Here is a 20896-nt window from a genome sequence, read left to right as displayed (position 1 = left end):
TTTTCCTATTTCTTTGACACGCCGAGTGTTTACCTTTTTTTTTAAGCCACAAAGAGCCAGTCTGCAGTTTAGATTAAGCGGGCACGAATAGAGAGACACGACCAATTCATGCACTTACTCCGTCACCATTTGTTTGGTTCACTTTACGCGTATTCCACATGGCGCGAGGATCTCGCCGGGCTTGCTTACCTTACCAACTGCGGGGGTGGAAGCGGGGGAAGAAAAAGCCAAAGACTAGTGCTCGTAATAGTAATAGTCTAGCCATAGCTACTATACTAGTAGTTAGTCTAGTCCAGCTAAGTAACCAAGTGAGAAATCCGTGGCCGTCAGCCGCCTGAGAAACTCCGGCGTTGATCCGTAATGTACTGTGAGATCACACCAAGAGGTACTACTAGTCAGTCAGTTAATCAATTAGTTACTCATCTCAATGTCTTTTCCCAGCAGAATAGTAGCCAACTAGAAACAATAGAACGTAAGTTAGTAGGCTGTCTTCATATAATAGTAGAAAACTAAGTGTGCCCCCCAGATCAAAATGACACTACCTATCACATAACCAGTAGTAATCTCATCAATTAGTTTGAATGTGACAAAAGTGGATGAACCCAAGGATGTGAGGGGTGGATATTTAGTATTACTGTAGTAGTAGTAGATGGATGGGTACCCGGGTGCCTTACTGGTTTGGGGCGTATTAGCCGGCGAGTCTGACCTGTCAGTCAGGTACAAATTCGATACCTCGATTACTGTGAGAGTGTACGGGGTACGGTGTAGAAAGAGTTATATCTATCTAATCTATCTATACTGCATGTATCTAGTCTATCTTCCCCTTACCTACTCCGTTGGTTCAATATGTTGGTTATTCAATACATTGATTTCTTCACCTAGTGTTCTCTCTCTCTCTCCCTTTCTCTGTGTGTCGCAGTGGTGGCGTTATCCACTATCCACCACAACAATTGTGTATCGGAGAGGCGAACAACAACGAGATAGATTACAACCTAGGTAGGCAGCAACACAATACCCCATCCATCCATCCTGTAGATACTAGTAAACTAGTAGGCTAGCACTGAATTGGATGATTTAGTGTGGGGTGGAGACAAGAAAACACGACTGTTTTTTTTCTGTAACTAACAAACAATCACTTGTGTCTTACTGACTTAGCCACAACCACTCCACACACACCAGAATTGCACTATCATTGGGCTACAATCCGGGAGGAAAGCGACCAGGAACGAAAAAGCCGTTTTCCGCCCATTCGGAGCTCCGGTCGGGTCGGGCTTGGGCCCTTGTTCGTTTGTGCTGTGTTGTGGTGCTTTGAAGTGTACCGTGGCATGGGGAGTGGTGTTCTGGGCTCTGCTTGGTGGGTTTAAAGTGGGTTGTGTTTTCTGTTGGTGGGAGTGGAGAGAGAGAGGAGAGGTAGAGAATGGAGGTGGACAGGGATTGGGTTTTGGGGGGGCTTTTTTTTCCCTTCTATTATCTTTCTTTTTATCCACTTGTTTCTTCTGGAGAGGCGTTTGTATGTATGTTATGGGATTTTGAGATGGTGAGATGGGGATGGCGTTTGTCTTTTTGCCTGGCATAAGTATCCATGGCAGAATCAGAGGATATGCTGTCTCCAGGTAACTGCATTTTCAAGACAAGGAACAAGGAAAAGAGAGAGAGAGAGAGAGAGAGAGCTAAGCCTGTCTATAACACCAGGTACTAACTACTACTAGTATAATGGTTACCAATATTACCATTCTTTCCCAGTCGTTTTGCATACCGATCGTACAGTAATGATGCCCTTTCCCGCCATCCTTATCTTTTGACAGGTGAACCTTTTTCTCGATTGATCGGCTGACTCGAACTTCTGATCTGAGGGAGCATGTCCATGAGACCACCATTTCTTATCTTCTTTCCTTTGAAACATGAATCAGAAGCCATTGTTCAAATTTAAATTGACCATCAACTGATCGGAACAGACGGTAAAGAAATAAAATGCCGCGTGTTGAATTGACTCCGCCGGGAACCACCGCCACCGCCTGGGAGCCAAAGTGGGGAATGAGAAACAGCGCTAGTCTAATCGATAAGTTCTGGCAGGAGAGAATGGAATGTCTCGATAAGCCTGTGGGGTAACTCAGTTACTACTAGTAGTAAAAGTAGACTCAACTCACGTCTCACGGATTGAACGGACTATTGAACGATCCCCCGACAGGTACGGTATTGTTCGGCAAGTCCCTCTTCCCACCGACTGGTTATGTGTTGCTCAGAATGGGGAACTGTGGCTGCTGTGAATGGTCCAATCCAGTAAGCTCGCCCGGTCCGTCTCCATTGTTTCTGTGGTGGCCATGCAGGCCATCGAGTCTCCACGCTCCCTGAGCCTTTTTCTTCGTTTCGGTGTTTCTCTCTTTTCTCCTGGTGTGTGTTAGTGGCAGTGGTGGCTCTATCCGTCAGACTGAATTGCCCTGCTGTCCGATAACTGGCTGTCGTCTGACTTGGCCAGCCTTACGTGATTTCTTCCCCCCCTTCTGTCTTCTTTCTTGCTTGCCTACTTGCCTGCTTTCTTTCTTCTCCCATTAACTACTACTATCTTCGCTGTTCGCTCTCCTGCAGGGTCTTCCGTTTGCGTCTTGCCTTACTGCTTGCTTTCCTTTTACCTTTTCGTGTTGACCACTGTGGATGATGCTTCGGTGACGTCTGTACGAAACCCAGTGTTCTTTTCTACTTGGAGGGAAATCCAAAGCCTGTGCCGGCCACCCGCAATCGCTGCCACTTCTCCGGGGTTACGCGGTCTCCTGTCCCATGGTACCATCGTTAACACTCCTTAGCCGAGACACTCCCCCAACTTGGTCGCTTGTTTGTCTGCTGCCCTGCTGACCCTCATCCTCTCCATTTCGCTTCCTCTTCGCTCTCTCGACAAAACCTGTCCGTCCGCAGGATCGGGGTTCGGCGTTTTTGCTTCGATCAGGGCGATAAAAGTGTTATCGCGGTTATCGCTATCTCGAGAATCATACTTGCGGAACGTCTGGTGGTCTGGGCTTCACTATGACTGTCTAGGACTGGATTTACTGCGACCACCCGTGCTTGTCGCTGCCACGAATTGTCCTGGCTAGCTGTTCAACTGTCTACAAACCTTTCGCATACCTCTCCGCCTTCTCCGAAATACCGTTGAAATACTTGTGATCATAGGAGCCTCCTGATCTCGATACCGCAATTCCGTCATGGCTGCCGCATTTCCTGATGAAATCAGGGCTTCGCCTGAAGCGGCCTCGCCGGCGAGCCCGGCTTCTTCAACTGGGGAGATCCCTCTGGAACAGCCGCCTAAACTCAAGGGACGTCACAAGTTGCTCCAGAGCCTGCAGCGCATCTCGTCCAGCCCGAGTCTGACCAGACGGGGCCGGTCCCATTCTACGGGATACCGTCGTGACAACAAGGCCTCTTTGTCCTGTGTCTCCCTGTCCCAATCCGCATACACTCCTTGTCTGGGTAATGGAAGCACCTCTCAACTTTATGGTGGATTGAATGCCCGTCCGATTACTCCCGGTGCTGCTGCATTCCCAGTTGACCATGATGGAAATCCTCGAATTCGCCTTGTCGGTTCCGACTCGCCCAATGCGCGGACAGTTCCATTGCCTACCGATCTGCGACCAGGCTCTCGTGGGTCCCCGTTGGGAATGGACGCAGCTGATCCGACTGCCACGGCGCGGTCGACCCCCAAGCCAAAGAAAGTCTTTGATTTCTGGGGGAATATGCCGGATGAGCTGAAGATGCGCATTTTTCAGTACCTCACCCCGAAGGAGATTGTCCGTTGCTCTGCTGTTTCGAGGGCATGGAATAAAATGTGTTATGATGGACAGTTGTGGACTGAAGTCGACACGACAGACTACTACCGCGATATCCCTAGCGATGGTCTTGTAAAGCTTATTACCGCCGGTGGGCCGTTCGTTCGCGATCTTAATCTCCGGGGCTGTGTCCAATTGAAGGATAAGTGGGAGACTGATGGCAATCGCATCACCGACTTGTGCCGAAACGTCGTCAACTTCTCGTTGGAAGGATGTCGCATTGACACTAAATCGATCAACTGCTTTCTCTTGTGCAACCCCCGACTGGAGTATATCAACTTGTCTGGCTTATCGTCTGTTAGTGACTCTGCCATGACGATTATCGCACAGTCCTGCCCTCAACTTCAGATCTTGAATGTATCCTGGTGCACCGGCGTTCACACCGCGGGATTAAAGAAGATTGTCAGCGCTTGCAAAAATCTAAAGGATCTCCGGGCGAGTGAAATTCGTGGGTTTGACGACGTGGAATTCGCCGTACAACTATTCGAGCGAAATACCCTGGAACGCCTGATTATGAGTCGCACCGATCTTACGGACGAGTGTCTGAAGGCGCTTGTGCATGGCCTCAACCCTGAAATGGATCTTCTCGAGGAACGCGCGCTTGTTCCTCCGCGACGACTGAAACATCTGGACATCCACCAGTGCACGGAATTGACAGATGACAGTGTCAAGTGTCTTGCCCACAATGTGCCGGATCTGGAAGGCCTGCAACTGTCACAGTGCTCTGAGCTCACCGACGATTCTGTTATGGCGGTGATTCGGACCACTCCTCGCCTGACACACCTCGACCTGGAGGATATGGAAAGGCTCTCCAACCATACGCTTCTCGAGCTTGCCAAGTCCCCGTGTGCTGCCCGCCTGCAACACCTCAACATCAGTTATTGTGAGACCATTGGCGACATTGGAACCTTGCAGATCATGAAGAATTGTCCTTCCCTCCGTTCCGTTGAAATGGACAACACTCGGGTGTCCGACCTGACCCTAATGGAAGCCAGCTTCCGCGTGCGCAAGCGTGGCTACGATGGGAACCTTCCCAAGATCGGCCTCCGTCTGGTTGTATTTGATTGCGCCAATGTCACCTGGGCCGGTGTAAGGGAAGTCCTCTCAAGCAATGCGTACCTCCCGCGCGCTACCCGCAAATCCATGCAAGCGGTCTCGGTTGTCACCCACACGGTAGATCCCAGTCAGCCCACGACCGTGATTGCGTCCTCTATCACACCTCCGCCGCCGCCACCCGTATACCCCAACGAAATCATCCATCTGAAGTGCTTCTATGGCTGGCAGCCGACCGTGGATGAGCACAACAAGCGAGTCCTCCGTGGTGATCTTATGGCTGCGAGCAGGCTAGATCGGAAGTGGGCCGAGTACATGATGGCAACCGAAGAAGCGGGTGCTCCGGGATCCGGGGTGAGAAGAAGACGGCGTCGAGCCCGTGAAGCCGAGAGAATCTATAACGAAGACGACGAAGACGCAGCGTTCGGTGTCGGGGCTGTCACTACACTCGGGGCAGGAAGACGGCGACACACCGAAGGCGGCGGCACAGGAGGCTGCAGTGTCATGTAAGATGACTACTCGTCTAATGGTCGATCTTGAGAGAGAAAGTGTGTTTGGAGCGATCACTCGTTTCAATGTTCTGATTTACTAGGTTCTGGAAACCTTGCCCCTCATGTACCAACGTTCGTCTCACCCTGTTGGGTAGATGACCGCTGGAATCGCATGCTGGGTTTGCAAGCATCGCTCTACTGGGGCATGCTATGAGATATGACATGATGATTTCGCAACAAGTGCCAGTCACTTAGTCGGCCCAGAGATATCGGGAGCGTTGACTGCCCTGACAATCCGGGTCACCACTGCGCATCTTTCGGGTGTTCTGGCGAGTCGGTCTGCCACCGATCGACGTGTATTTTCTCGTTCATCTACTGTACTTAGAAGGATGGCGAAGCCGGAGTTGGTGAAAACATCCACAAACAATCATTTAGATTCGAACTGGTTCTTAGCATCTAGCCTCTAGCGTTCTACTGTAGAAACTCGGATCGTTGAAAACACTTGATCATTGGGTATCGTATAAGGGCATAGCCGCACACTTCAATGAGAAAGGCCCAGGAAAGAGACAGATAAGACATGTAACTCCAACTCCAGAAAATGCGTTCACGCTCAACCAGTCCAGACACACGGCAAGTTCACATTTCAAAGAAACCGCCATCACTCTCCTCGCCATCATCATTGCCCGCATCCCGCATGACATGATCCTCAGCAGTCGATCCCCTAGTCCTCCTCCTATCATCCACCTTCCTGGACCTGTCCTTACTCTTCCCAGCCTGCGACGACGACAGCCCACGCTCCTGGCTCTTCTTCGCCTTCTCACCACCCCTTTGACTTCTCTCCTCCTTCTTCCGATCCTTCTCTCCAGCCTTCGCCCCAGACTCCAACTTCCCATCCCTCAACATATCCAACGTCCCATCCTTCATACACTTTTCCACCACATGCCACATCGCCGGCTTATCCGCAACCGTTGCATGCACCATTCCAAACCGCGCATCACCGTCCGAGTCAGCGCCATCTCCACCATCCTCAGCACCCTCTCCCTTGACCTTCTTCTTCTGCTCCGCGTACAAGGCGATATACTTCTCATCCAATGGATAGTAGATCGTATAGTTCAAGTTCACGCGAGCGACTCGGAGTTTCCCGGCCAACGAAGCAAGCTTCTTCTCCTTGGTCTTCTCATCCATGACATCAGGACCGGCACTCGAGACTTCCTTTTCGCGGCGCACCAGCCGGTTCACGTCTTTGGTTGCGGTTTTGCGGTCTACGTAAATCGAATTCCGGATTAGCAAAATATCCATAGATGGAAGGAAAAAGGGAGAGAAGGAGGGGGGGGGGGGGGGGGTAAAGGAGAAAAGCATACCCAAAAACCTCACAAAATGATACTTCTTAATCATCTTCGACCGATCCCTCCTCTTCAACTCATCCTCCAATTCCTTCTCATACCCCGACAACGCACGCTCCTGCACGATGCGCGCATCAGCCGGCAAATCCGTCTTGTTGAGTAGACGCTTCACATCCCGAATCCGTTTCTTGAGCTCGTTGACAGACGGGTACTTGTGTTCTTTCTTAGGGAGGTGGATTTTCTTCCGCGGACCTCCTCCGGGCGCTGTTGCTGCTGCGTCTGCATCATCGGAGATATCGTGGGATTTGCGTTTTCTGTCGGCGGGGGCGTACTCTCGTGGCATTGTTATCTCGAATCTTTTCTATTTCCAGGGTGCGGTCTGAGTGAGAGGAAAAAGAAGGGGAGACTGAGGGTAAATTGTTTGCAATTATTTTAATGGAATATTATTTTGAAAAAGTGATAATGATCGGATCATCTGTCGGGCCGGGAAAAAAGCTGCCCCGGATTGCTGGAAGGCGAGATTGGCCAATCAGCGCGGGGATAGTCCCATGACGCGCGCCGCATTTCAAGGATATGGATTGAACTACTGTTCCTTCTTACACTTCTCTATATCATTACTACCTTAGAAAGGCAGGAGCCAGGACAACTCCCATGACAGTTGTCTATTTGGGCTAGACGGGTTTTCCTGATGTGCGATTGATATTTTGAAACCAAAGAAAAAAGAATAATCCCCCACCGATGGGCAGTGACAGATCAGATTCGCGCGGCTGAAATCACATCTCAGTTGGTGACCGGTCCAGTCGCATCTGCGACGAAGCCCTCCCAGCCCAGCCCAGTCTAGCCCCAGTCCCCAGTCCCCGGTCCAGAACACAGGGGCGACGGCGGCGTAAGAGTGTGTGAGTGTGAGAGAAGTGGGCACACAACAAACCACACACAACAGCGGACAGATCACAAACCCACACCATAAGTTTCCCTCCCACCCCAAAAAGGGAAATATCAAAAAATAAAATGGAAAAAGCCATTCGGTGGTCCCCCACCTCCACGACAGGCGAACAACGCTTCCTCTCCGTGGACGTGACGGGCAAAGCCTTCCGACTGTGCAAGGTAACCTCATATGAGCGGGGAGGCCGTCTGGAGCATGAAGAGCTAGCGACGCATACGAAAGTGCCCGCATTCCGGGCATTCGATTGGTCACCGGTGGATGAATCGTTAGTCGCGGTGGGCCAGTCGTCCGGGGATGCGACGATTCTGCGCATGAAGAGCGATAGTCAGGAATCGTACTCGTTTCCGATTCGACATCAGCGGTACTGTAATGCGGTTGCGTTTAGTACGCATGGATTGCTGGCTGCGGGGCTGGACCGGGTGCGCAATGACTTCTGTTTGAACATCTGGGATGTTAACCAGAGGTTGGCGAGTAAGGCTGTTAAGGGGTTTGTGGAGCCGTTGAGGAAGTTGGCCAGTTCGGAACCTATTACTAGTGTCAAGTTCTTTAGTGATCAGCCGGATACGTTGGTTACGGGGGTGAAGGGGCAGTTTGTGAGGATTTATGATTTGAGAGGTGAGTTTTTCCTCTCTTTGATTTCCTGGTGGGTGGGTGGTGGGTGCTGATTGAAACAGAGGGGCCTGGAAACCCGTCGCTGCAATTTCCCACGCGCTGTGTGCATAATGTGGCTATTGACTGGCTTGATGAGAATTATATCGCCTCTTGTCTGGCCACTAATGATCCGACTATCTGTATCTGGGATCGGCGCATTGGGTCGCGCTTCATTACCCCGGCTGTTGGGCCGGCAAATGCCCTGGAGACGAGCCAGCTGGGGCCGTCGCTGGAGTTTGGGAATGTCATTGCGCCCAAGTCGACTATCTGGAGTTTGCGCTTCTCCAGGACCAAGAGGGGCTGTCTGGGTGTGCTGTCCAATACGGGGCATTTCAAAACCTACGACATTGTCAAGGAGTATCTGGACGAGGAGATGCGATCGTCCATGGATGAGACTCTGGGTCAGGGCTCGGCGAGGAACTACCCCGAGCAGATCTACACCAAGCACGTCAGAGACGTTGTTACGCCGTACAACCATCCGTCTCGGGGATACGATGAGAAGGACAGGGTTGTGGCCTTCGATTTTCTTAATATGAGTCCGGGCAACGAGCCCAGCGCCATTACGATTTCCGGGAACGATGAGGTGAATATTCTCACTGTGAAGCCTCCAGCGCCACCGGTACGGCTTTCGTCGCAGGGAACTTTGATATGGGGCACTTCGGATGAGGATTCTGATTTCCGAGCGATCAATCCTCAATCCAGTCACGGGTTGAGCATTTCGGAGATGGTGGAGGAAGTCCGCGAACGAGCAGTGTCTGATTCGAATGGGCAGTCTTCGCAGAAAGGACGCCGGGCCGGCAATCGACCAGCGACGCCTTTGTCGAGCCGTGAGGCGAGGGAACATGCTTTGTCGTTAGGGACCTTGGGCGGTCAGCTGCCTGTAAAGGATGCTCTAACTCTGTTATCGGTGAACCGGTTTCGCTGCAAAGAAGGCTATTTGTTTGACGAGGCACGGAACAAGAAGATTCTCGCTGATGACCCATGGCTGCAGGGCTTCTGGGATTGGGCTGAACGTAAGTGCGGAACCGAGTATTACGGGATGTACTAATTGCAGTAGGTGCACGCTCCGACTCTAGCAATGAATCTATGATTATCAACGGGCTGGATCTGAATTACCTGGGCGTTTACGATGTCTGGAACAACGATTTAGGTAGGTAGTCTGGTTTCCTGGAGTACGTGCATGGCTAATCCTAACAGGAGAGAGTCTCCATAACCGACGAGTCGGTGGCAACCCGGCATCCGACATTCACGAAACCATCGTGGAGCTGGTTCAAGATCAGCTCAACCTCCCCGAGATGAAAGGCTGCGAGACCGAATACCCCGAACATCGCCGGCTGTGCCTGCGACTCTGCGGCGCGGCGCAATCGCACCGGGAGCTTGAAGAGTTAGTCAAGACATTGTCCGCTGACAAGCAGCACACAAAGGCCGCTGCGCTGGCCATGTTCCAAGACGAAGCGAAACTCGCGTACCTGGCTCTGCGGAGCCACGAGCCCACCCAAGCTCATAAATTACTCGCCATGGCCATTGCGGGAGCCGCGAAAGGCGACACCGACTCAGACTGGGAAGACACTTGCGCTGAGATTGCCAAGGAGCTCACCGACCCCTACGCGCGAGCGATTCTCGCGCTCGTGAGCAAGGGTGACTGGCGTTCTGTCATCCAGGAGACCACTCTTCCGCTCAGATACCGGATCGAAGTAGCGCTGCGCTGGCTCCCGGACGACGATCTGACAAGCTATCTCCACGAAACCACCACCACAGTCATCCAGCAAGGCGACATCGAAGGTATCCTGCTGACCGGACTCAACCATTCCGCCATGGACCTCTTCCAATCCTACATCAACAAGTTCCACGACATCCAAACGGCCGTACTAGCAATGAGCCACACCGTCCCCCGTTTCATTAACAACTCACCCGACCGCGCCCGCTTCGAATCCTGGCGCGAGACCTACCGCCAGCAGATCAACGCATGGAAACTGCAACTCGAGCGCGCACGCTTCGACGTCGGCTCCCGCAAGTTCGCCGTCACCTGGGACGGGCGCAAACTGGTCGACCCGCCCCGCCAACAAGTTAGTCTCACCTGCAACTACTGCACACGACCGCTCACGCAGCACGACGCTTCCTCACAACTGACCCCCTCGGTGACGGGCGAAGTCACACACCCAACACCCGGCAATCCCCTCGGTAGCGCCGCCATGTCCGGCACAGTGTGTCCACGCTGCGGGCGCCATATGCCGCGGTGCGGAGTATGCACGCTATGGCTGGGAGCGCCGGACCCGATGTCCAAGGCTTGTGTGGCGGCAGATGCGGCGGGACGACGGCCGTCTGAGACGGAACTGATGCGGAGGTTTATTGTGTTCTGCATTAATTGCAACCACGGGTTCCATGCGCATCATGCGCGGGAGTGGTTTGCGCGACATAAGGTGTGCCCGGTGGCGGAGTGTAGTTGTATCTGTGATCGGTGATCCTACTTGGTATGAGTATAAGGATGGAATCAGGTTATGTATGGGATTGTTTGATTCGGAAGAATGTGTTTTGTGATATACCCACTTCGCGGTGTTTGGTAGTTTATGTTGATGCCTGGAGTATAATTAGAGATAGATGGGCGGGAAGAAATAATAGTATATTGAATCATCATTTACTGTATTATGGTTAACTGTATGTCATTCATGTGATAGAGTGAATAAGATCGTGAATGAGATAATAGATATCGGGGAGCATAAGTGGGCCCGCGGAGGTGGAAAAGTTCCGCCGAGCCCCTCCATCTTCCCTCCGCACATCATCACGTTGACACTCCATCTGACTTCATTTTCATATCCAATCTCCCAGTTAGACTTGGTTTGTCCACTCAGCAAGTCATCATGCCTAAAGGTCGTCCTCCCGCCAGCCGCGCCGTCACGGTGTCGAAAGCACTGAGTCTGCTTCTCCGTCACGCCGCCGAGAAAGAAGGCCTACCGATAGATGCGCAAGGCTACGCCAATGTATCTGATGTGGTGCGTCTTCCACAGCAGCAGCCATACCCCAAGAATAACTTACCAACTAATATCAAAAATCCGGTATACAGCTAGCATGGCGCAAACTCAAATCCCTCAAGGTGACCTTCCCCGAGATCGTCGACGCCGTCGCAAACTCCGATAAGAAGCGATTCGCGCTGCTATACACCCCCTCTACAACCCAACCTACACCAACCGCTACAGAGGCAGCCCCTACATCTACATCTACAGAACCCACCACCACAGAAACCAAAGCCGAAACCGAACAAGAATCCACCGACACAACCATCACAACCACCGCCATCGCCGCAACCACCACCGACCCCAACCCCTCCCACTACCTCATCCGCGCCACGCAAGGCCACAGCATCAAGACCGTCGAAGCAGCGCACCTTCTCGAGAAACTCTCCCTCTCGGACAAAGATAAACTCCCGCGCACCGTCGTCCACGGCACATTCCACTCCGCATGGCCGGCCATCTTCTCCTCCGGCGGACTCCGCTGCATGGGCCGCAACCAGGTGCATTTTGCGACGGGACCAGCAGTGGAGGATGTGTTGGCGGGGAATGCGGTGGCCGCACCGGGACAGGTTATTTCGGGGATGCGGAGGGATGCGCAGGTGTTGATCTATGTGGATTTGGAGAAGGCGTTGAGTGCGGGATGTCCGTTTTGGAGGAGTGAGAATGGGGTGGTTCTTAGTGAAGGGTTGACTGTAAATAAGGATGGGGATGGGGATGGGGGAGAGAAGGTAGTGCCGTTGGAGTTTGTGGATGTGGTGGTGGAGCGCAAGATGGGCAAGATTTGGGAACGCGGACAGGTGGTGCAGGAGTGGCCGTCGGAATGGGCGCAGAAGGGAGGGAAGAAGAGGGGGGGCCGACGGGAGGGAATCGCACTTAAAACTTCATACGTAGTTAGAATGTGCATATATAATGGTGGATAAATCGTATGCAACCATCAGGCAATTGATCAATCCGGCGTGGGGAATCAATCATCTGAACCAAACATTGACATGCAAAGTACATCCGAAGCGTGCGGGGAAGACCATCGGAAAAGTCCATCCGATCAGTGCCAAAGAGGGCTTTCCGACCAGCGGCGACAGCGAATCCGGGGGATCCATTAACAATCACCCTACTAAGTAAGTAGTATTTAATACTTAACTAGTTACTACTATATAAACCACCAAGCACCACCATCCACCTTAGTTTAACTCTACTAATTTATTATCCCTTATACCCCATACACCCCTCATATACACTACACATACCCAACAAAAGAACAAAATAAGTTATCCAAAATGCCGCGCTTCGACCCCAACTTCACAGACAACGTCATCAACAGCATGGGTCCGAAAACGACCCCGCGCTTCCGCCAACTAATGACCGGTCTAATCCGCCACGTCCACGACTTCGCGCGCGAAAACGAACTTACCGTCGATGAATGGATGGCCGGCGTGAAGCTCCTCAACTGGGCTGGTCAAATGAGTGACGATAAGCGGAATGAGGGACAGCTTGTTTGTGATGTTATCGGGTTGGAGTCGTATGTCACCCTTTACCACCACCACCACCATAACCACCACACACATACTAACAAATATTCTATAAAAACAGTCTCGTAGACGAAATCACCTACACCCTCGCCTCCGAAGCCCCCGACGCCCCCACCGCAACCGCCATCCTGGGCCCATTCTTCCGCGCCGACACACCCTACCGCGAGAACGGAGCGAACATTGTGCTGACCCCGCCGCCCAATGGCGAGGGCGAAATGGCATTCATGCACGGCCAAGTCGTGGACTTTGAGACCAAGCAGCCGCTCGTCGGCGCCACGGTGGAAGTGTGGCAGGCTAGTACGAATGGCTTGTATGAGCAGCAGGATCCCCAGCAAGAGGAGTTTAATCTCCGTGGGAAGTTCATGACCGATGAGCAGGGAAGGTATAGCTTTTATTGTTTGAGGCCGACGCCGTATCCTGTTCCGGATGATGGTGAGTTAATTACCCTTTATTATTATTATTATTTGTCGTTTTTTTATGGGGGTGTGGTTGGCTAATGTGGATAGGTCCCGCTGGAAAACTTCTCGAGTTGATGGATAGACATCCGTTTAGGCCTGCGCACATTCATATTATTGTACGTTTTATCTCCCTCCCCGTTTCATGTCTTGGCTGGTTGGTTGTGCTAATAGGTATGGTGATGGTGCAGGCTACATACGACGGCTACAAGCCCCTCACGACGCAAATCTTCGATTCCAAGGATAAATACCTCACTAATGATTCGGTGTTTGCTGTTAAGGATTCATTGATTGTGGACTTCGTGCCTCGCAAGGACGATCCTCAAGCTGGTCTTGAGTTGAACTATGATGTTAAGTTGGTGCGGGCGCCGGCGAACTGATCTATTCTACTTTCAGAGTATATACTATTCGTTTTATCTTTTGGTGCTATGATATGTGGTAAATTGTATATGGTATAAGCGATTGTTCATCAAAATGGTTCTATGGTATTCTTCAATTCGACGGTTTAGTACTATATGTAGAACGACTTGGTCATGTTTGTATTGCAGTAGCTTCATCACGTACTCGTACCGAGATATCTAAAGCATACTACCGAGTCATACTCTTATGTATGGCATTCACACATGATAACATCTCATCCATACAGTCTACTCACAGGGTCTGCACAAACCCCCCAATAAGCCCTCCCACATCCTCCGGCGCCTCCACACAATGCCAATGTCCCACCCCCCTCAACACCTCCAATTTCTTCTGCGCACTCGACACACCCGCATGAATATGCTCGCACCCCTCCATTGACGCAGACTTATCCTCCTCGCCCGCAATCAGCAAATACGGCGCCGTAACTTTCGAGTAATCAATCACCGGCGCATTAGCAATCGCAAGACACAGCGCCGCGTAACCCTTGGGGTTCTGTCCGATGATCAATTCACGAATGAACGACTTGACGAGTGCAGAGCTGCGGGAGCCGGTTGCTCCGTTGGGAATGCTGTTTGCCATTGGTTCCATGCCGGCTGGGAGAGATGTTAGTTTGATAACTTGTCTGCTTGCTTGCTAGTTGGTTGTTTGGTCCTGCTCACCCTTTGACACTGTCTCGCTGCGCTGCGTCATCACTTCTGCGAGCTTCTCGGACGGGTGGGTAGGTCCGATGGCGACGACGCCTGATATGCGGTCGCTGTATTGTGCGCCGAGCAGGGTTACTACAAGGCCGCCCATGGAGTGGCCGACGGCCACGGCCTTGGGGACTTGTAGTGCGTCGAGGACCCCGATGACATCGGACGCGATGGAGGCGATGCTGATGGCGTCGCCGGTGTATGTGGATCGGGCTGAGCCGTAGGTATCGAGGGTGATGCAGCGGTGGTTACTTAGGTATGGGAGGATCGGGAAGTAGTAGTTCTGCGACGAGCCCAGGCCGTGGATGAAGATGATGGTTTGGCCGGTGGCCGGAGCGCCGTCCGGGTGAGTATCGGCGTAGTAGATTTGGTGGTTATTGACGGTGACGGTCGGCATGGTGTCTCTTCTGGTTTAGATTTCCAATGGATTGTGAAAGGTGAGAGGGGAGAATGTTGAACGGGAAGATGCTTGCCGGAGATTGTTCGATCGATCGGATATGCATCTAGCTCTGTTGGCCGACGTCATGTGCGGGGAGGAGCTGTGGCCTCAACTTTTTGGCCTCGCTTTCCACCATGACTTTTCCTTTCCGATATCCATCTTTCCTCTCACTGCATCCGCTGCATGCCAATACAGCTTACCCATATTCACCCTTTCTCTCACCGTGTTGAATCCGTCGGATCGACGGCTTCGTGGCGGGGAGGCAAGCCGCCCGCTTATCACCGCCCGAGCCGACGAGGGGCGTCGCTATCCGACAGGCGGATCGCCTTCGGGTCGGAAGCGCTTTGTTTATCTGCCATATACTATAAAAGTATTCGTTCGGATCACACGGCATTCAGCGCAACCAATGCTTGCTCGAATTCTTCGTCTATTTCGAATTCATGCCCGTATTCTTCGAGGAGGAGTGCCGTGTCGTCTTGAAATGAGTCGGCAGTTGAGGGGTGGGGTTGGTTCTCCGGCTTATCGTGCAACGCAGCTTGATCGGGCGTAGTAGCATCACCGGCCTCTTTGATGATATCCTCATCATAGAAGATAGAGCAATCAGAGAACTCATCCTCCTCTTTAGCCCGGACCTGCTGATCACCCTCATTATCACCCTGATCACAACCCGTAGTCTCATTTCCATGATCCCCGTCCTCATTCTCACCCTCCCCCTCATCCCCAGTATCCGAACCCAAATCCAAATTCAAACCATCAGCCTCAGCCTCAGCAGCATCAATAACGGCCTCCAAATCCTCCAAAAGACCCTCATCCACCTCCGTATCCCCACCCTCATCTACCTCTGTATCCCCGCCACCATTGCTACTCTCCCCCTCCTCCCCCTCCTTTTTCTTAATGAAATTGAACAACAAAGGCTGACTCGACGGCGGCACGGGCGCATTCGGATCCGGCAATCCCATGCGCCCCAATCTCCTGCGTTCCTCTCTATCGCGCGCCTCTTTCTCCGCTTTCTTCTTCTTATTCGCGACTCGTTTCTTCTCTTTGTCGCGCAGCTGCTGGGCGCGTTTCTCGCGCTCTTGTTCGCGCTCGATGCGCGCAATCTGTGATGCCGTGAATTGAAAGCGTTTGTTGCTGCGCTGGTACCGGCGGCGTACGGTGCGGGACTTTTCGAGGATGATGCGCTTGCTGGGGGAGGGGGGCATTTTGGGGGATGGTCGGGGAGTGAGAAGGAGACATTTGAGGGTGAGGCGGCATGTCTTGCTGTAGAGGTAGAGAAGAAGGGAGGTTATTGTGGAGATGCCATGGGTGTGTCGTAGATATTGTCGACTGATGTTGTTGATTATAGTTTGTATGTACTCCGTAGTTGGGGTGGAATGCGGAAGGAGGCCGCGACGGGGATATGTTGTGCCGAGATTGGATCACCGCTTGTTTACCCCGTTTGACTCTTATCTTGGTTGTTGTTGTCTGCTTTGTTTCTATTCACTATTATCTCGCTCTATTTATACTAACTTCCATTCAGCGACTAACTCTTCTTTCTCCAGAGTGTTCATCTACAACTTCGAATCCCTCGCCGGATCCCAACTAACAGGCGCATACTCCGTCGTCTGCAACTCCTCCATATCCTCCGCGGACAGCTCGAAATCAAACACCTGCGAGTTCTCCACGATTCTCGACTCAGTCACAGATTTAGGCAGCGGCACGTATCCCTACACCTCGTTAGCATCGTCCACAACACCCTTACACAAAGAAAGGAAGGAAGGAAGAAAGAAAGAGAACCCACCTTCTGCAAACTCCACCTCACCAAAACCTGCGCTTCACTCTTCCCATACTTACTCGCCAATCTCCTCAAAACCGGCTCCTGCATTCTCTTCGCCTGCACAAGCGGTGCATACGCCTCAACCACCACCCCCCTCTCTCTCAACCAACCAACAATATCCTCTCGCGCACACCACGGATGAATCTCATACTGTCCGACGGAAATCTCCCCGCCCCCTCCATTCCTAATATACTCCTCCAGCTCCTCTAGATGTCGAATCCCGTAGTTCGATACCCCCAGCGAGCGGATCTTTCCTGCTGCTTGCGCTTCGACGAGGGCGCGCCATGCGCCGAGTCGGCCGCTGCGCCCGCCGTAGGGGGCGTGGAGGAGCATACTACATTATCCCCGTTGTTATTAGCATCTGGATGTAGGTTTGTATAAGGAGGGGGGGAGGGAAATAGACGTACAGATCAATATACCCCAATCCCTTGGCAGCAGCTAGACTAGACTCGATCGCTTCTTTGGCTTTCTCGTAGGACATGTGCGTGGTGGGGATCTTGGTCGTGTAGAAGATTCGAGAGCGCGGGATGTTGGAGCGGCAGATGGCGAGGGCGCATTCGGCTTCGTTGTTGTAGAGTTGGGCGCTGTCGATCTATCATTCGCCATAATTGGTGTGGTTAGTTGGGTTGGGGATTGAGAGGGGTGGGTGGTGGTGTGCGTACGTGACGGTATCCGAGTTCCAGTGCTTTGAGGGTTACGGATTCGGTGACGTCGGGAGGACTGTTCGAACGAGTTAATTGATGAGGTTGGCTTGGGTTGGTATGGTAGGGGTGAGTAGGGACGCACGTTTTATAGACCTATACATTTGATACACACATTAGTTGAGACCATGACCCGGAGATAATTTAGACAGGAGGGATGAAGAATACTCACACCATATCCGAGAACAGGTATCTCGTACCCCGAGACCATTTTCTTGGTTGATTGTAGCGAGAGACCCATTTTGCCCAGTATACCCTGTTTCTATTATTCTTGGGGAGAGAAATGTGTATGCAAAGGTAGAGGCGGAGCAAACGCTAGACTAGAATGCCAATTACCCAACAAGAAGAAATACGAGACTAATTTATATGCTCCGCCTTAGCCCAAGGCCCCTCCCCCCTTCAACCCGGGAAATGAATCATTATTAAAGTAATGCCGCTCATCCCGCCCCACGTTGAAAAATGCATGGGGGTTCAAGTTAGTACGTACGAGCGGAGATGGAAGAACTCGGGTTTAGAGGGTCCGGTGTGGTGTGCTAATTCCAATTTTCGTATTTGACATTATTTGATGCTATATGCCTGACAATTTTGATCTGTGGAGATGAGGAGTCTGCACACTCTGCTATAATATTGATCGGATAGACATAGTACATAGCATACCCACTATGATACATCAAATCCACTGGGATAATTATTATCTGATCATCTTATCTCCGACCAGGGCTTAGGTCTTAGGGTTCCGCCTCTTATCGATAGTCAAGCCTCGGTCGGATGACACAACATCGCTAGTCCGCTTTGGGATGGTCCCGCAGCTGGTGGGTGGTCCTGGCCTGAGGCTGCCGCCCGCAGCTTGGCAGTTTGGTCGTCATCATCCAGAGCCTGATTGGAAGGAGGGATCTGTCTGTCGGAGACGGTGATTATTTTACCTGTCTATATCTTTGAGTGATTGTGATACTGCTTAGGAGGTAACTGACTACTCAGCATATAATTAAGCGTACTGAAAGGCATCTTGCTACCACGCCAGGCTGTCTGTCCCAGTTACAAAAACATTACCCCGCCGTGCGAGGAACTCTGTTGCTCTACAGCCAAGATGCGTCTCATCAAGAACAAGATCGAGCACAATGGCTCCGGAACGGTGACCTTGTGTCCTGAGGAGCCTGAGGATATGGTACGGTATACTCTGTTCCTGGTTGAGGGGTAGCTCTTTGTCCAACTGACGCCTTCAGTGGCACGCATACAACCTGATCCGGCCGAACGATCTTCTCCGCGCCAGCGCTATCCGTCGTGTCACCACAACTCAAGAAACCGGTTCTACTACCTCAGCTCGAGTCCACTTGACGCTCGAGATCCGCGTTAAGAACCTTGATTTCGATCCGCAGAGTTCGCAGCTACATGTTAGCGGGACAATTGTGAACGAGACGGCCCATACGAAGATCGGGCAACACCATACGCTCGATCTTGAGCTGAATCGGAACTTCACGCTAGAAAAGGAAGTTGGGGCGGACGGTGAGGGCGTCGGATGGGACAGTATCGCGGTGCAGATGTTGAAGGATGCGGTGGATGAAGGGGGACAACGGAGGGCGGAGGCCGTGGCCGTGGTGATGCAGGAAGGGTTGGCGCATATTTGCTTTATTGGGCAGTTTCAGACTATCCTAAAGCAGAAGATTGAGATGTCGGTGCCCAGGAAACGGCATGGTGGGGGTGATCATGATAAGGTGGGTTGTACCATGATTATCTGTCCCCGTGTTGGGGTTGTTTGTGTATGCTGACAGGTTGGGGTTGGGAAAGGGTATGTCGAAATTCTTCCAGGTTACACTCGATACGCTGCTGCGCCAGCTGGAATTCAACACCAGCTCGGCTTCACTCACCAGCAGCGAGACCGTTCGACCAGTTCTCCTTGCATCGCCAGGCTTCGTGGCCTCCGGATTCCAGAAGTACATCCAGTCGCAGGCAGCCACTTCAACCCCGGCACTTAAACGCCTCCTACCCAGTATTGTGGTTGTACACTCGGCTTCCGGTTATCTGCACTCGCTAGCGGAAGTGCTGCAGTCGCCGGCTGTGAAGACCATCCTTGCCGATACCAAGTACGCGCGCGAGACAAAGCTCATGGACGACTTCCTCGACCAGCTCCGCAAAGAAACCAACAAAGCGACATATGGTCCCCGCGAGGTTGAATTCGCTGTCGACCAGGGTGCCGTTGGCCGCGGTGGCGGCGTGCTGATCATCTCCAATCGGCTGTTCAGGTCACAGGATGTGGCGGAGCGCAAACGCTGGGTATCGCTGGTAGATCGGGTACGGGATGTCGAGGGTGGTGAGGTGCGAGTGCTTAGCTCCGACCATGAGAGTGGAAGGCGACTTGATGGGCTAGGAGGGGTGGCAGCCCTGTTGACGTTCCCTATAATAGATGAGGATATAGAAGAGGAGGGGGAGGACGACCATTAGAGCTTATGTTTCGGGTGTGCACAGCCCGGACACCTGCTGCTACTCCCTTCTCGTAATCCCTGATGCTGGGTGTCTAGCCCCTGTAACGTTGAACGAATGCACGACTCTCATAGCTAGTGTGTCTAAGACGCTTATCATTCAAGAACCCGGAGAAGGTCCGAACGGAATGAGTGCAACGGCAAAGATGTGTACAACATTCAGCAAGCCCGCCCGCTGAGGGGTTGGAAGACGACAGCGACACTAGAAGCGCAGTAACCATTCCTGGCGCTTGATTCTGGAAATCCTGTGCTCCGCCATACTGGCGCAGAACCGACGGCAGGATTTGGCGGAAGGTAATCGATTCAATTAGATGCTAGGCAGACGATCATGTTGTCATCGGTGTGCGCAAGATAGCTGTGCCATGAACGCTAGTCTTATCCCCGACGAGCCAAAGCAGGCGGTAACACCGGCGCCGTGGGAAGAAGTTGACAATCCCTGCTGCTGCGGCTGAAAGGTGCATGTACATGTACATGTGCATGGCATGGCATGGCAGAGCATGTCATTGCATTGGCCGGTAACACCAGGCTAAACTTAGCCGAGTAGTTTTCTACCCGGTCCAGACTGCTTGAGTCACTGACTGCATTCCTCCTAAAAACATCACCGATTAGGCAGCTGCTAGGCAACATGTATCTGTACGTAAGCGTGTGGAGGATCAGCCCGGCGGCTCTTTCATAGGGACCGACGTCCTCCAGCTGTCGTGTGGCTTGGGGCTGGCGGCTAAGAACTGACCTCTGGAGATGCAGCCTATCTCCCACCAAAAGAGGCTAGCTGGGCCCCTAGTCGAGCTGATCTTCAGCCGTTAGATGGCCTGAAAGTTTAATTGTGATCGCTTAGCAGCTGGGAAACTCCCTAGGGGCTGTACGACGCTGGCTTCGTCTCTTTGTCCGTCGCATTAGCGTCCAGAGCAAGGCCCGTCCTTGATCGGCGTGCTCGCTTTCTCTCCCGATGTCGGGAGACGCTCTCTCGATATCCATGATTCGAGATTCACGTTGCTCAAAAATAATCCAGAAATATGTCATTCGCATGCAATCGGTCACAGGGTATATCCAAGTAAACAAAGAAACT

At 52.2% G+C, this 20896-nt stretch overlaps 10 protein-coding genes across 10 annotated transcripts; 5 read left to right on the top strand and 5 right to left on the bottom strand.

Moving 5' to 3' along the window:
• Positions 1 to 817: 817 nt before the first annotated feature.
• Positions 818 to 1587, bottom strand: BO83DRAFT_375978 (uncharacterized protein). Its single transcript, XM_025530599.1, has one exon. The coding sequence runs from the start codon at positions 1572 to 1574 to the stop codon at positions 1152 to 1154; it is 423 nt and encodes a 140-aa protein (XP_025391176.1). The 5' UTR covers positions 1575 to 1587; the 3' UTR covers positions 818 to 1151.
• A 1607-nt stretch (positions 1588 to 3194) lies between these two features.
• Positions 3195 to 5378, top strand: BO83DRAFT_306839 (F-box domain protein; the record flags this gene model as incomplete). Its single annotated transcript, XM_025527315.1, has 1 exon — positions 3195 to 5378. One exon carries the CDS (start codon positions 3195 to 3197, stop codon positions 5376 to 5378), a length of 2184 nt encoding a protein of 727 aa, XP_025391175.1.
• A 515-nt stretch (positions 5379 to 5893) lies between these two features.
• Positions 5894 to 7107, bottom strand: BO83DRAFT_332363 (Efg1 domain-containing protein). The gene is made up of 2 exons (XM_025528296.1): positions 6721 to 7107; positions 5894 to 6621 (listed from the first exon to the last, which is right to left on the bottom strand). Exons 1-2 carry the CDS (start codon positions 7043 to 7045, stop codon positions 5996 to 5998), a joined length of 951 nt encoding a protein of 316 aa, XP_025391174.1. The 5' UTR covers positions 7046 to 7107; the 3' UTR covers positions 5894 to 5995.
• A 558-nt stretch (positions 7108 to 7665) lies between these two features.
• Positions 7666 to 10901, top strand: BO83DRAFT_355325 (uncharacterized protein). The gene is made up of 5 exons (XM_025529141.1): positions 7666 to 8260; positions 8320 to 9309; positions 9354 to 9446; positions 9494 to 10802; positions 10824 to 10901. The coding sequence occupies exons 1-4, from the start codon at positions 7711 to 7713 to the stop codon at positions 10756 to 10758; spliced, it is 2898 nt and encodes a 965-aa protein (XP_025391173.1). The 5' UTR covers positions 7666 to 7710; the 3' UTR covers positions 10759 to 10802; positions 10824 to 10901.
• A 177-nt stretch (positions 10902 to 11078) lies between these two features.
• On the top strand, positions 11079 to 12224 carry BO83DRAFT_435070 (tRNA 2'-phosphotransferase; the record flags this gene model as incomplete). The annotated part of the gene is made up of 2 exons (XM_025535857.1): positions 11079 to 11286; positions 11358 to 12224. The coding sequence occupies exons 1-2, from the start codon at positions 11155 to 11157 to the stop codon at positions 12222 to 12224; spliced, it is 999 nt and encodes a 332-aa protein (XP_025391172.1). The 5' UTR covers positions 11079 to 11154.
• Positions 12225 to 12415: 191 nt separating this feature from the next.
• On the top strand, positions 12416 to 13758 carry BO83DRAFT_414932 (intradiol ring-cleavage dioxygenase). The gene is made up of 4 exons (XM_025534602.1): positions 12416 to 12820; positions 12892 to 13262; positions 13337 to 13404; positions 13477 to 13758. The coding sequence occupies exons 1-4, from the start codon at positions 12579 to 12581 to the stop codon at positions 13663 to 13665; spliced, it is 870 nt and encodes a 289-aa protein (XP_025391171.1). The 5' UTR covers positions 12416 to 12578; the 3' UTR covers positions 13666 to 13758.
• A 178-nt stretch (positions 13759 to 13936) lies between these two features.
• On the bottom strand, positions 13937 to 14794 carry BO83DRAFT_386117 (alpha/beta fold hydrolase; the record flags this gene model as incomplete). Its single annotated transcript, XM_025532652.1, has 2 exons — positions 13937 to 14298; positions 14365 to 14794. The coding sequence occupies 2 exons, from the start codon at positions 14792 to 14794 to the stop codon at positions 13937 to 13939; spliced, it is 792 nt and encodes a 263-aa protein (XP_025391170.1).
• Positions 14795 to 15219: 425 nt separating this feature from the next.
• Positions 15220 to 16038, bottom strand: BO83DRAFT_414930 (uncharacterized protein; the record flags this gene model as incomplete). Its single annotated transcript, XM_025534601.1, has 1 exon — positions 15220 to 16038. One exon carries the CDS (start codon positions 16036 to 16038, stop codon positions 15220 to 15222), a length of 819 nt encoding a protein of 272 aa, XP_025391169.1.
• Positions 16039 to 16362: 324 nt separating this feature from the next.
• On the bottom strand, positions 16363 to 17720 carry BO83DRAFT_332351 (aldo/keto reductase family protein). The gene is made up of 6 exons (XM_025528295.1): positions 17526 to 17720; positions 17439 to 17449; positions 17315 to 17372; positions 17060 to 17244; positions 16617 to 16986; positions 16363 to 16542 (listed from the first exon to the last, which is right to left on the bottom strand). The coding sequence occupies exons 1-6, from the start codon at positions 17592 to 17594 to the stop codon at positions 16387 to 16389; spliced, it is 849 nt and encodes a 282-aa protein (XP_025391168.1). The 5' UTR covers positions 17595 to 17720; the 3' UTR covers positions 16363 to 16386.
• Positions 17721 to 18440: 720 nt separating this feature from the next.
• BO83DRAFT_414928 (putative translation factor pelota) lies at positions 18441 to 19998 on the top strand (the record flags this gene model as incomplete). Its single annotated transcript, XM_025534600.1, has 3 exons — positions 18441 to 18518; positions 18577 to 19065; positions 19139 to 19998. 3 exons carry the CDS (start codon positions 18441 to 18443, stop codon positions 19790 to 19792), a joined length of 1221 nt encoding a protein of 406 aa, XP_025391167.1. The 3' UTR covers positions 19793 to 19998.
• Positions 19999 to 20896: the final 898 nt, after the last annotated feature.

Source organism: Aspergillus eucalypticola (genome assembly GCF_003184535.1).
Source record: "Aspergillus eucalypticola CBS 122712 chromosome Unknown BO83scaffold_5, whole genome shotgun sequence".
Lineage (NCBI taxonomy): Eukaryota > Fungi > Ascomycota > Eurotiomycetes > Eurotiales > Aspergillaceae > Aspergillus > Aspergillus eucalypticola.
This window is presented reverse-complemented; position numbering and strand designations above follow the sequence as displayed.